We start from the raw sequence: 12,993 nt of genomic DNA, 5'->3' as shown, positions 1-12,993 counted from the left end.
GTTTGCTTTCTACTTGGAAATATATTTGGTCTTTTATGATCACATTACCTTATTAGTATCATCAGATAACACACATATTACCATTACAGAAAGAGTAAAAATCTAAGGGCAATTTCCAATCTAAGCATTCGGATGAATTACCCTTAGACTAGAAAGTAGTGAGTACCCTTTAGAAAGTATATTCTCAAGAAGATTAAACTTTTTCAGCAAGCATGCGGAGACAAATCACAACTCCTGATCTCTAATTGTAAACGAAGTCCTTTTTCTCTCATTAAGTCAAAAATCTTTCCAGGAAACCCAAAGCCTGAATAAACTATTTTCATGTACAAAGGTAATGGACAGTCTCAATTTTTAAACATAATACATTGCTAACTTTTCTTTTCTTACTAGGGCAATAATTTGGGGACATATGCCACCATGCTACCTCTGGCTGAAACACCCACTGACTCAGCAGAAAAAGGTTTTGTGAAAAGTAAATATACCAGCAAATATTTACTAGAGTGATAAAATTAATTGTGTCCACACAGGAACTGATGGAAACCAGGAATCTGAGGCTGTGAAACTGATCTATCAACTATTTCTCTCCCTCACTCCAATCTTCAGAAATGTAAGTCAGTATTCAGTATTTCAACATTTCTACCAGTGGGTAATGTATTATGAGAACAATATATGCAAACCCAAAAGACACAAAGGCTACCTGATTATTAACTTCAGTCAGGCCACACTTTTAAGACGCTATAGTTGGTGCCCGACTGATTAATAGTGCTGGCTAGTAGATACAGACCAGAATGAAAGAATCATTCACCATTGTGCAGCCCCCAGTGAAATAACCAGTAATGCTAGGATCGTCAATGGTTATTAAATTAAGTGAAAGTAATGCTGGGGCGGGGGTATATTCCAGTGGTACCAAAGTACCCCTCATATTACTCGGACACTGTAGGAAGAAGCAATTTTAGGTTGAGCTTGCATGCTATAATGTGTGCGAAGATCTGGGTTATAAGCCCATAGTCCCCACCTGTACGTGGGAAGCTTCATGAGCAGTAAAGCAGTGGCTCTCTCTCGCTCTCTATATCCCCCTTCCCTCTCAATTTCTGTCTTTATCCAACATAAAGTATTAAAAAAATAATAACATATAAAAAAGAAATAAAATTACCTGACAATCTGGCATTACATGTGATACAACAGACTATGACAAAATATGAGGTATACAAGATGACGTATATATCCATCAAGACCATTTAATCTAGATGCAATCTGGGGCCAGGTGATGCAGCACACGGCTGAATGCCATGTCACCACAAACCAAGACCTGGATCCGAGCTCCTGGCCCCACTTGCAGGGGAGCTTTGTGAGTGGGATGCAGAGGGCCGCACGTGTCTGTCTGTCTCTCTCCCTTTCTACGACCCCTCCCCTCTTGATTTCTGGCTGTCTCTATTCAATAAAGATTAAAAAAATTAAATAGAATCTAAAAGAAAAAAAGCACACACATTACAGTGCACAAGGACCTGGTTTCAAGCCCTCAGTCCCCACCACCCACTTTAATTTCTCTGTCTCTATTTTCAAAAAAATCTGGTCTCTTCAAAAAGTCGGTATAAATGAAAGAAATAATGGGGATTTAAAATATAAACAGTGTAAGAGGCTCAATTAGATAGCCCCTATTTTAGAGGGGGGAAAAGCCATGAAGATGGTCCAGGGACATTAGAGACTAAAAACCCAGATACAAAACAGTTACTTTTAAGAAGGATAACAGGAAGTTACTACAGCAGCATGAACGCTGTCTACTCTAAGTCCATTATACTACACTTTCAGCCTTTCTGTCTGAAGTTTTTCCATTACAAGAGTTAAAAATAAGGTGACTAGATAGTTCACCTGGAAAGGTGCCTGTAATGGTCTTGTAACGACGGGCCTTTCCCTCTTTCCCCTCTGCCTCTATCTGGAGACATTGGTCCAGAATGGTAAGGCACCATAACAATAAAAAAAATTAAAAGTTAGAAACACCATTATTTATTCTAACATTGTTTACAACAGTAAACAAGAAACTGGACACCCAATAAGAAACAAAAGGGGTGGCCCAGGAGGTGGTGCAATGGATAGTGTTGGACTCTCAATCATCAGGTCCTGAGTTCATTCCCTGGCAGCACATGTACCAGAGTGATGTCTGGTTCTCCCTCCAACAATCCCTCTCATTAATGAATAAATTATTTAAAAATGGACATAATTTTAATAAAAATATTATGACAGGTACAGAGACATGCAAGATTATTCAGAGATTAGAACTCTTAAAATTTCCTTCACTAATATGAAAACTATTTGTAGTATAGTTCTATTTTGGAAATATTCCCAGGCATTTATAATAAACACATAAACCATAGTCTATAGGAAGAGAAACCAGCAACATTAACAGTAGTTATTCTCATAGTATGGAATATAAAAATAAAAGTTAAAATAAAACTAATACACTCAACCTGTGTGGTAGTAACCAAGGACAGTGTGATAATTCATGTAACTTTTTTTTTTTTTGCCTCCAGGATTATCGCCAGGGTTCAGTGCCTGCACTACAAATCCACTGCTCCTGGAGGCTATCTTTTCCATTTTTTTGCCCTTGTTGTTATTAATATTGTTGTTATTGCTGTCATCATTGTTGGATAGGACAGAGAGAAATCAAGAGAGAAGGGGAAGACAAAGAGGGGGAGAGAAAGACAGACACCTGCAGTCCCACTTCACCAATTGTGAAATGATCCCCCCACAGCAGGTGGAGCCGGGGGCTCGAACCGGAATCTTTAGGCTGGTCCTTGGGCTTTTCGTCATATCTATTATTATACTTTATATAAATTTAGCTGTTACATGGAAAAATTACTTCTAAGAAAACCAAGTTGACAACTCTAAAGTCTCAATAAAGGCAAATCACTTTTTTTTTTTTTTTTGCCAAAGCAGTGAGTGAATATATTCAAGCTTGAAGAAAAAAAAAAAAAAGCTTACATAGCATGAAAGTCTACTAGGCTATCTCCCCCACATAAATTTTAAAAAGAAATTTAAGTGGTTCTAGAAAAAAACAGACATGTGCATCAGCCCTCTGACTATTCATTATTATTATTATTATAGATATAGTTGAAACTAACCCAATTATTCAGACCTTGCTCTTCATAGAAACTCAAAAAGGATATCACAACCCATGAGATATAGATAGGGGGGGAAAGCATAGTCTAATACAAACAATTCTCAGATGTCAGCATAGTGAAGCAGAAATGTTTGCTTTAACTTCCATCAATAAAGGTTTTACTTTTAATGATCCCCATTTTCCTATCTTTTTCATGAACTAAACTATTGTTCCAAATCATTTCTGATGCCTTTTCTTTCTCTACGTAAGTCAGAAGCTTTCGTTAAGGTTCTCAGAAAAATCAAATGTTTTATGGGTATGCTGCAACTTCAAAAGTCAAGCTGAAAGTGATTTTATAAACCTTACCCATCTTGTGTAGGTGGGTACTCGCACTCTTGTCCTTTGGGAAATACACCATTTGGATACAGGTCACAGATTGGAACTGACGGAGGGTCTGTTTGAACTTTTGCTGTGAAACACAAATAAAGCATTAGCTTCTGTAACTAAAAATAAGTTTAAGCAGTTATTACAAATTTCTCCATTCTTAGTCATTCATTTATGTTCTGATATTAAGGAACCTCCTTATTATCATCATTTCACAGATAAAAACAGAAGAAAGCTTAACACACAAGCCATTTATTTTCTGATTTACTGATGCTTGAGTTCTCAGAATGTAAACAACTTATGCCTTAGCCAAAAGCATAATTCTAATGTTTTTGTCTTCACTCATGTACTAGAAATGAAACAGAGGATGGTTTTTTACAACAAAAACCAAAGCAACAAGAAAGCAATCTTTTTTTTTGGCTCCAGGGTTACATGCCTGCATCACAAATCCACTGCTCCTGGAGGCTATTTTTCCCTTTTGTTACCCTGGTTTTTTTTACCATTGTTGTGGTTAGTATGATCGTTGTTGTTGGACTGGACAGAGAGAAATGGAGAGAGGAGGGGAAGACAGAGAGGGGGAGAGAAAGATAGACACCTGCAGACCTGCTTCACCGCCTGTGAAGCGACTCCCCTGCAGGTGGGGAGCCAGGGACTCGAACCGGGATCCTTACACCGGTCCTCGCGCTTTGCGCCACGTGCGCTTAACCCTGTGCTACCACCTGACCCCTAAGAAAGCAATCTTACAGAAATGAAGAAACAAAGCCACTATGTACTAACAAAATAAGTTAGCTCAAGGGCATTTTATATAGATAGAAATGTTAGGGTGTTGTGCATTCCCAGTGTTAAAAACCTTTAACCGAGGCAGCAAAGATTTATGGTTCAATCCCTAGTCGCCACCAAAAGCCAGAGTTTAGCAGAGCTCTTGTAAAAAGAAAAAAAAGAAAAAATAAACATCTTTAGGAGCCGTAGATGTATGTCAAGAAACTTGAAAAAAGTGACAGTACTGGGGTGGGGGTAGATAGCATAATGGTTACGCAGAGACTCTCATGCCTGAGGCTCTGAAGTCCCACGTTCAATCCCCCGCACCACCATAAGCCAGAGCTGGTACTTCTTTGTGTTTTTCTCTCTCTGCATCTCTCTCAAAAATAAAATACTTAAAAAAAAAAAAAAGCGACAGTCCGCGGACATGTTTTAAATCTGTCATTTCCCTGGCAGTGGTGCACCCAGTAGAACACACACATCTCCATGCACAAGGACCAAGGTTCAAGCCCTCAGTCCCCAACTGCAGGGGGAAAGTTTCATGTGTGGTAAAGCAGTGCTGTTCTTTCTCCCTCTCTTCCTCGCAATTTCTATCAAAAAGAAAAAGGAGAGAAAAAACTAGCCGCTGTGAGTGGTGGTTTGTCATGGAGCAACCCTGGTGACAATAAAAATAAAATTTACTGATTCAAAAACACAGTACTGCCAAACTACATTTTGACACTATGTCCCCTAAGATAGCTTTCAAAAATATTGATTTTTTTTTTAAAAAAAGTTTTAAAAACACATAAAAAGTAATTATATAGTTCAAATCCTATGGGGGGGGGGGGTTGGTGGTGGTGCACCCAGCTGAGTACTGATTACCATGTGGAAGGATAAGACTTTTGAGCCTCCAGTCCCTATCTGCAGGGGAAGCTTCACCAGCCATAAAGCAGGTCTGTAGGTGTCTCTTTTACTCTGTCTCCTCCTGCCTTCTAAATTTCTCTCTGGCTTATCTAACAAAAAAGGAAGAATAATGGCTGCTTGGAGCGGTAGATTGATCATGTAAGAAGCACCCACTGAGCCCCAGCAGCAGTAACAGTAATACATGACTTTCAACGACCATCTGCAGTATCTACCAACCGAGTTGGTGCACATCAGTTTCCTTTTGGCTACAACTGATTATACAGATTTTAGTCTTACACCACTTCAACAAACGTTTTTGTACTTTTTGTTCTACAGTGAGGGGGAAAGCAGCATATAAATAAAATTATGCCCATTTATTTTGACAAGTAATTTATGAATAACTTTTTCATCCTCACCTTTAATCCAGAAACTCAGTATCCCATAAGCAACAACTGTTTCTCTTATATGTTTAAAAATGTTCTATGGGCAAATAAACTTGAAACACTGTTTTGGGTTTCTCCAAAGAGAGAATATTAAAATTCTAACATCAGAGGGATGTTAGAGGTCATCAAAGATGCATATTCAATTAAAGAATCCCTTAAGAACTCTGGTGGTAGGAATGGTGTGGAATTATACCCCTGTTGACATGTAATTTTGTAAATCAATGTCAAATCACTAATAAAAAAAAAAAATTAAAGAATCCCTTAACACTGACAGAGGGCTCTCAACTTCTGACCATAAAGGTAGCCACCCACATTAAGCAAGCTTGAATTTATCAACCGGCTAAAAAAATTATTGCAATTGGTTAAAAGTCCTATTATTGAAAACTTTTGATTCTCATTGCACTAGACCTCAAGATCTTTTAAGATTCTGTCACTGTGTGAATTTTAAACATGTCTTAAAATTTCAACTTGCTGATTTTAGCCTAGTATTTCAGCTGTCCTGACTGTCTAAATTCTCCAACATGAATAAATGAAATAAATAAAGGATTTATAATTAAACTGTCAAGAGTCCAAGTCTATCTTCTCTTATTACCTGTGACTTGGGACAAAAAGCTAAATGTGCTATGCTTCAACTTTCTCATCTACGAAACAGAGTCGAAACAAACCTTGGCTAACATTTGGAAATTAAAAATGTTTGAATTATATAATATTATGAATAACCAATGATAACCCCTACTTCAGTTGCCATTAGTATTTATGTACGGCTAGGTCTAAGACTAGTGTTTGCTGAGTTTCATTCAGACCAGGTGAAAGTGTCAACCAAAGTACTCAGAAGGTGACTGTAAGATTCACTTGTCACTAACGTCCTTTCTTCTTCTTCTTCTTTTTCTTCTTTTTTCCAGCTGCTCCATCTCCATCAACGTCTGCATCTAAGAAAAGACAGTTTCGATTTCATATTGAGTTAAACCTCAAATTCAGACACAAAACAAGATCAAGCAGGTAGACCCAGACACACACTACATACATACTACCTTTTAAAAATATTATTGGATAGAGACAGAGAAATTGAGAGGGCAAGGGGAGACAGAGAAGGAGAGACCCATCTGCATCCCTGCGTCATCACTCATGAAGCCCCACACACACACACACAAGTGGGGACCAGGGGCTTGAACCCAGGTCCTTGCACACTGTAGTGTGTGTTATTAACCAGGTGTACCACACCTAGGCCCCCAACATTCTTCTTTTTTACTGAGGTTAACAGTGGTTTACAACATTATATTATTTTCAGGGGCACAGCCCAAACCTCAACATCTGTGCATACTATATCAGGCACATTAGGTTTATTCCCATTCAGTCAACCCCTCATTCAACTTAGCACTTCTCATGTACCCTCAATTGCCCAGCCTCTTTCAGCAGTATATGGCAAAGCTAAACTAATACTCTTGGAATTTTATATGTTGCTAGCTTCAAGTATCAGAATTTGACTAGTGAAACAAAAAGTACCAGTAAACTTTCTTTTCACTTTCTCTAATAAAAGAATTATTGTAGCTCATGATAAGTCAGGATATTGTAGCTCTTAAAAATAAAACCTGAAGACTAAAAATGTTACGAACTTTTTTGGGGGGAGCCTGAAATGTCTCACAGCGGATACAGTGCTGGACTTGCAAGCATGAGGCTGTAAGTTCTGTCTCCAGCACAGCGTATGCCAGAATGATGTGCTGTTCTGATTCTCCTTAAGAGGGAGACAGAGACAGAGCGAGAGAAAGAGAGAAAACACGAACTATCTTGAAAAAGTAGAAGGTAAATAGCTGAGGTGGGGGTGGGAGCAGAGTAAATGGCATAATGGTTATGCAAAAAGACTCTCATGCTTGAGGCTCCGAAGTCCCAGGTTCAATTCCCATGTGCTACCATAAGCCAAAGCTGAGCAGTGTTTGGGAGGGGGGAAGGGAGGGAGGGGGAAGGGAGGGAGGGAGGGGGGAAAGGAGGGAGGGAGGGGGGAAGGGAAGGGAAGGGAGGGAGGGAGGGGGGAGGGAAGGGAGGGAGGGAGGGGGGAAGGGAGGGAGGGAGGGGGGAAGGGAGGGAGGGAGGGGGGAAGGGAGGGAGGGAGGGGGGAAGGGAGGGAGGGAAGAAGGGCAGTATACCTAAAGTAACTATAATCTGCCAGTGAGTTTTTACAATCTTCAACAGAAGCACATACTCAAAACCCTGAACCCAATCTCAAGGATACTACTGTGGCCAAGATTTAACAAATGATGAATTAAAACATTTAAAATAAAAGTATTAAAAATAGAGTTAAGGAGCTGGGAAAATAGCATAATGGTTATGTGAAACAACTTTTTAAAAATTATTTATTCCCTTTTGTTGCCCTTGTTATTTTTGTTGTTGTTGTTATAGTTATTATTGTTGGCATTGTTGTTGCATAGGACAGAGAGAAATGGAGAGAGGAGGAGAAGACAGGGAGAGGGAGAGAAAGACAGACACCTGCAGACCTGCTTCACCGCCTGTGAAGCGACTCCCCTGCAGGTGGGGAGCCGGGGGTTCAAACTGGGATTCTTCTGGGGTCGTGAAACAACTTTCATGCCTAGGATAAACCACAAGGGCAACAAAAGGGAAAAAATAGTCTCCAGGAACAGTGGATTTGTAATGCAGGCATCAAGCCCCAGCAACAACCAGGGAGGCAAAAATAAATAAATAATAATAATTCAAAAAATAAAAAGCACAATTGAGCCTGGGCATTGCAAATATGAAGATCCGAGTTCATTCCCTGACATTAAAAAAAAAGTACTAGTATGGTGGAATATTATTCAGCCATAAAAATTTATGAATCCCCCACACCTATGGAAATCGAATCTTTGACAAAGGTGACCAGACTATTAAATGGGGAAAGCAGAGTCTCTTCAACAAAGGTTTTGAAAAAATTGGGTTGAAACATGCAGAAGAATGAAACTGAACCACTATATTTCACCAAAAGTAAATTCCAAGTGGATCAAGGACTTGCATGTTTGACCACAAACTATCAGATACTTAGAGGAAAATATTGGCAGAACTCTTTTCCGCATAAATTTTAAAGATATCTTCAATGAAATGAATCCAATTACAAAGAAGACTAAGGCAAGTATAAACCTATGGGACTACATCAAATTAAAAAGCTTCTGCACAGCAAAAGAAACCACTACCCAAACCAAGAGACCCCTCACAGAATGGGAGAAGATCTTTACATGCCATTCATCAGACAAGAGGCTAATAACCAGAATATATAAGGAACTTGAAAATATCAACAAGACAACAAAAAACCCCATCCAAAAATGGGGGGAGGACATAGACAGAATATTCACCACAGAAGAGATCCATCCAAAAGGCCGAGAAACATTAAAAAATGCTCCAAGTCTCTGATTGTCAGAGAAATGCAAATCAAGACAACAACGAGATGTCACTTCACTCCTGTAAGATGTCATACATCAGAAAGGTAACAGCAGCAAATGCTGGAGAGGGTGTGGGGTCAAAGGAACCCTCCTGCAATGGTGGGAATGTCAATTGGTCCAACCTCTGTGGAGAACAGTCTGGAGAACTCTCAGAAGGCTAGAAATGGACCTACCCTATGATCCTGCAATTCCTCTCCTGGGGATAGATCCTAAGGAACCCAACACACCCATCCAAATAGATCTGTGTACACATATGTTCTTGGCAGCACAATTTGTAATAGCCAAACCTAGAAGCAACCCAGGTGTCCAACAACAGATGAGTGGCTGAGCAAGTTGTGGTCTATATACACAATGGAATACTATTCAGCTATAAAAAATGGTGACTTCACCATTTTCAGCTGATCTTGGATGGACCTTGAAAACTTCATGTTGAGTGAAATAAGTCAGAAACAGAAGGATGAATATGGGATGATCTCACTCTCAGGCAGAAGTTGAAAAACAAGATCAGAAGAGAAAACACAAGTAGAACCTGAACTGGAATTGGCGTATTGCACCAAAGTAAAAGACTCTGGGGTGGGGAGGGGGAGAATACAGATACAAGGATGACAGAGGACCTAGTGGGGGTTGTACTGTTATATGGAAAACTGGGAAATGTTATGCATGTACAAACTAGTGTATTTACTATTGAATGTAAGGCATTAATTCCGCAATAAAGAAATTAAAAAAAAAAATGAAACCAATTCCTTTGTCTCATCCTGGAGAGAACTTGAAGGAATCATGCTAAGTGAGATATGCCAGAAGGAGAAGCAGATACCAGATGATCTACTCACAGATGAAAACTGTAAGAAACAAGAAAAGGGGTGGGGGGTGGGGGGCCTGGGCAGTAGTGCAGCAGGTTAAGCACACATGGCGCGAAGCACAGGACCAACATAAGGATCCCTGGTTCGAGCCCCCGGCTCCCCACCTGTGGGGGATAGCTTCACAGTAGTGAAGCACGTCTGCAGGTGTCTTATCTTCTCCCCCCCCACCCCGTCTTCCCCTCCTCTCTTGATTTCTCTCTGTCCTATCCAACAACAGCAGCAGCAATGGCAAAAATAACAATAACAACAAAGGGCAACAAAATGGGGAAAATGGCCTCCAGGAGGAATGGATTCGTGGTGCAGGCACCGAGCTCTGACAATAACACAGGGAACAAACAAAAAAAAAAAAAAAAAGGAAGAAAAGAAACAAGAAAAAGGAAAATACAAAGTGAAACCTGTACCCAGAATGTATATCACAGCAAAGTTAATGATTCTGGGGAGGAAGCAATGAAGTGGAGAGGGCACAGATACCCAGAACACGACGGGGAAAGATTTGGACGAGTGGTCAGTGTGGTACACACACTCTACTCACCATGAGATGAAAGAGGTTGAATCTATATGTCACCAACTGTCCTGCAAACCACTATTTCTTCACATAAAAAACAAACAAAAAAATGTATTGACGCATGGGGGTGTGTGTGTCAGAAAGGCAGCTCACCTGAACAGTGTACCTACTTCGCCGTGGGCAGAATCCAGCTTCAAGCCTGGGCCCCACAGTACTGGAAGGTTTGGTGGTGTGTGTGTCTCTCTTTTCACAAGATGATGGTTTCAAGTCAAATGTATCTAAAATTAAACATCACCTTTGCCTGCAAAAGCCCTTCCCCCAAACACTTAGCTAGCTCTCTCCCTATTTCAGTCCACAGCACCAACATTCTGTCACCTAAGTTAAAAAAATCCAACTACGACACCATCTTCCCAGACAATAACTTAGGTCTCCTGCATATTAGATGTCAGGCTCAGGCAAAAACTAGTAGGGTCATGGGCCCCTTGGAATATACTTAAAATAGACCTACTAGCTTTTTCCACAATGGAGACCCCAATTCTTCATCTGAACTAGTCCAGCCTTTAGGTTCATGATTAGCCAACAATTTGTTCTGCCTTGTATCTTAATCTTAACTCCTTTTCAGCCACCAGGTTCCAGATGCTACCATGATGCGAACCTGACTTCCCTGGGCAGACAACCCCACTATGTGTCCCGGAGCCCCACCTCCCCAGAGCCCTGCCCCACTAGGGAAAGAGAGACAGGCTGGGAGTATGGATCAAACTGCCAATACCCATGTTTTAGCGGGGAAGCAATTATAGAAGCCAGACCTTCCACCTTCTGCACCCCATAGTGGCCGAGTCCATGCTCCCAGAGGGACAGAGAATAGGAAAGCTGTCAGGGGAGGGATTGGATAGAGTTCTGGTGGGGGGAATTGTACCCCTCTATTTTTTTATTTCCTATGTTTAATTTGTGATCAATAGTGTGTTACAAGATTATACGATTAGTGTATAGTTCTATACCATGCCCAACATCAAATTCTGCATCCTCACCCTTTCACCTTCCAAAGATAACCAAAGAAACAATTTTCTTGCTTCAATTTTTTTTTTTTGGGGGGGATTGTATTCCTTTTATCCTATGGTCTTGTCAATACTTCTATTTTATAAATAAAAATAATAATAAATAAAAATGTTAAAAATAAGGGGGGAGGGGCGTGTAGCATGTGCCACATGGTGTCACACCCAGTGGAGCAAACACAAACATGAAAATCGTCATCACTACATGCCTTAGCCCCAACCAAACAGTCTCTTCTTTACTTGTGTTAGTATTTATTTATTTTATTTCATAGGACAGAGAGAAACTGAGAGGGGATGGGAAGATAGTGAAGGAGAGAGAAAGGGAGACACATTCAACCTGTTTCACTGCTCATGAAGTTTCACCCTTATAGGTGGGGTCCAAGGCTTGAACCTGTGTCCTTGGCACATGGTAATGTGTGCACTCAACTCCGTGTGCCACTGCCTGATTCCAGTCTGTTTTAAGTACCACTGTTTCTAAGGAGCCCTCAATGCCATCTCCAAATTTCAATAAACCTTGTGGAAGGTGCCAAGCACAATTTTCCTGTTTGTCTCTTCAAGACACCATCACTGTTCCTGAAAAAATTAGCCTTCCTTTCCTGCAAAAAACCCTCCTAGTAAATTAGTCATAAAGGCTGATCCTGATGATCAAAGTTAATAAGGAAATCAACCCAAATTGGAGAATATGAACTGGTATTCCTAAAATTAATATACTCAAGATTTCTAATTTGATAATCAAAAATTTCCTTAACCATAAAAAGACTTGCACAGCTTTGTAGAAATCCAACAGAACAGAGGCCGGGTGGTAGCACACCTGGTTGAGTTATAATGTGCAAGGATCAGGGTTCCAGCCCCCAGCCCCCACCTGCAGGGGCAAAGCTTTGTGAATGGTGAAGCAATGCTGCAGGTCTCTCTCTCTGTCTCCCTTCTAGCTGTCTATATCCAGTAAGTTTAAAAAAAAAAGAAAGAAATGCAACAGAATAAGGCATGCCTCCCAAGATTAGTACTTTAATAAGTCTATCCAGAGAGGGTCTACAGTAACCTACTTTTATTTTGAACTTACAAATCTTTCTTGTTGAGAGCTCAAAATATCTTCATAATCTGAAGTACCTACCAAAGTAGAGTATCAGAGAAAAGATTTAAGATATAGAACAGCTATCCCCTTGAATTGTGACACTTCTCTTTAAAACCAAACTTTTGACTAAGCCCCTAGAAAACTAAGTGTCTCTCTAGAGAAAAGTTGGGGACTGGGCGGAGACACACCAGGTTAAGCTCACACAGTACTGTGCACAAGGACCCTGGTTTGAACCCCCACTCCCCACCTGCGGCGGCGGGGGGAGGGGGCGCTTCACGAGAGGTGAAGCAGGTTTGCAAGTGTCTCTATTTCTCTTTCCCCTCCTCTTTCAATTTCCCTGCCCTATCCAAAAAAGGAAAAGAAAAAGGAAAAGTAGCATTAGCACTGATAGAGAGTAAGAGGAACAGATCTGGAATTAGGTTTCAAATTCTGACTGCTCTACTGACTAGCTAATTACTGCTAATAGTACCTCGACTGCATGGTTTTGTGAGGTAAAATCTGAGCTGTGCTTAGGTAT

The 12,993-nt window shown here is 40.4% G+C and overlaps 1 protein-coding gene across 1 annotated transcript in view; it reads right to left on the bottom strand.

Moving 5' to 3' along the window:
• METAP2 (methionyl aminopeptidase 2) overlaps positions 1 to 12,993 on the bottom strand; it is a 28,140-nt gene that overhangs the window by 8,045 nt on the left and 7,102 nt on the right. The window contains exons 3-4 of the mRNA XM_060195562.1: positions 6,429 to 6,494; positions 3,464 to 3,566 (exon numbers count right to left, since the gene is read on the bottom strand). Coding sequence (XP_060051545.1) covers positions 3,464 to 3,566; positions 6,429 to 6,494 — 169 coding nt within the window. The remainder of the gene's footprint in view (positions 1 to 3,463; positions 3,567 to 6,428; positions 6,495 to 12,993) is intronic.

This window comes from Erinaceus europaeus, chromosome 7, assembly GCF_950295315.1.
Source record: "Erinaceus europaeus chromosome 7, mEriEur2.1, whole genome shotgun sequence".
NCBI lineage: Eukaryota > Metazoa > Chordata > Mammalia > Eulipotyphla > Erinaceidae > Erinaceus > Erinaceus europaeus.
This window is presented reverse-complemented; position numbering and strand designations above follow the sequence as displayed.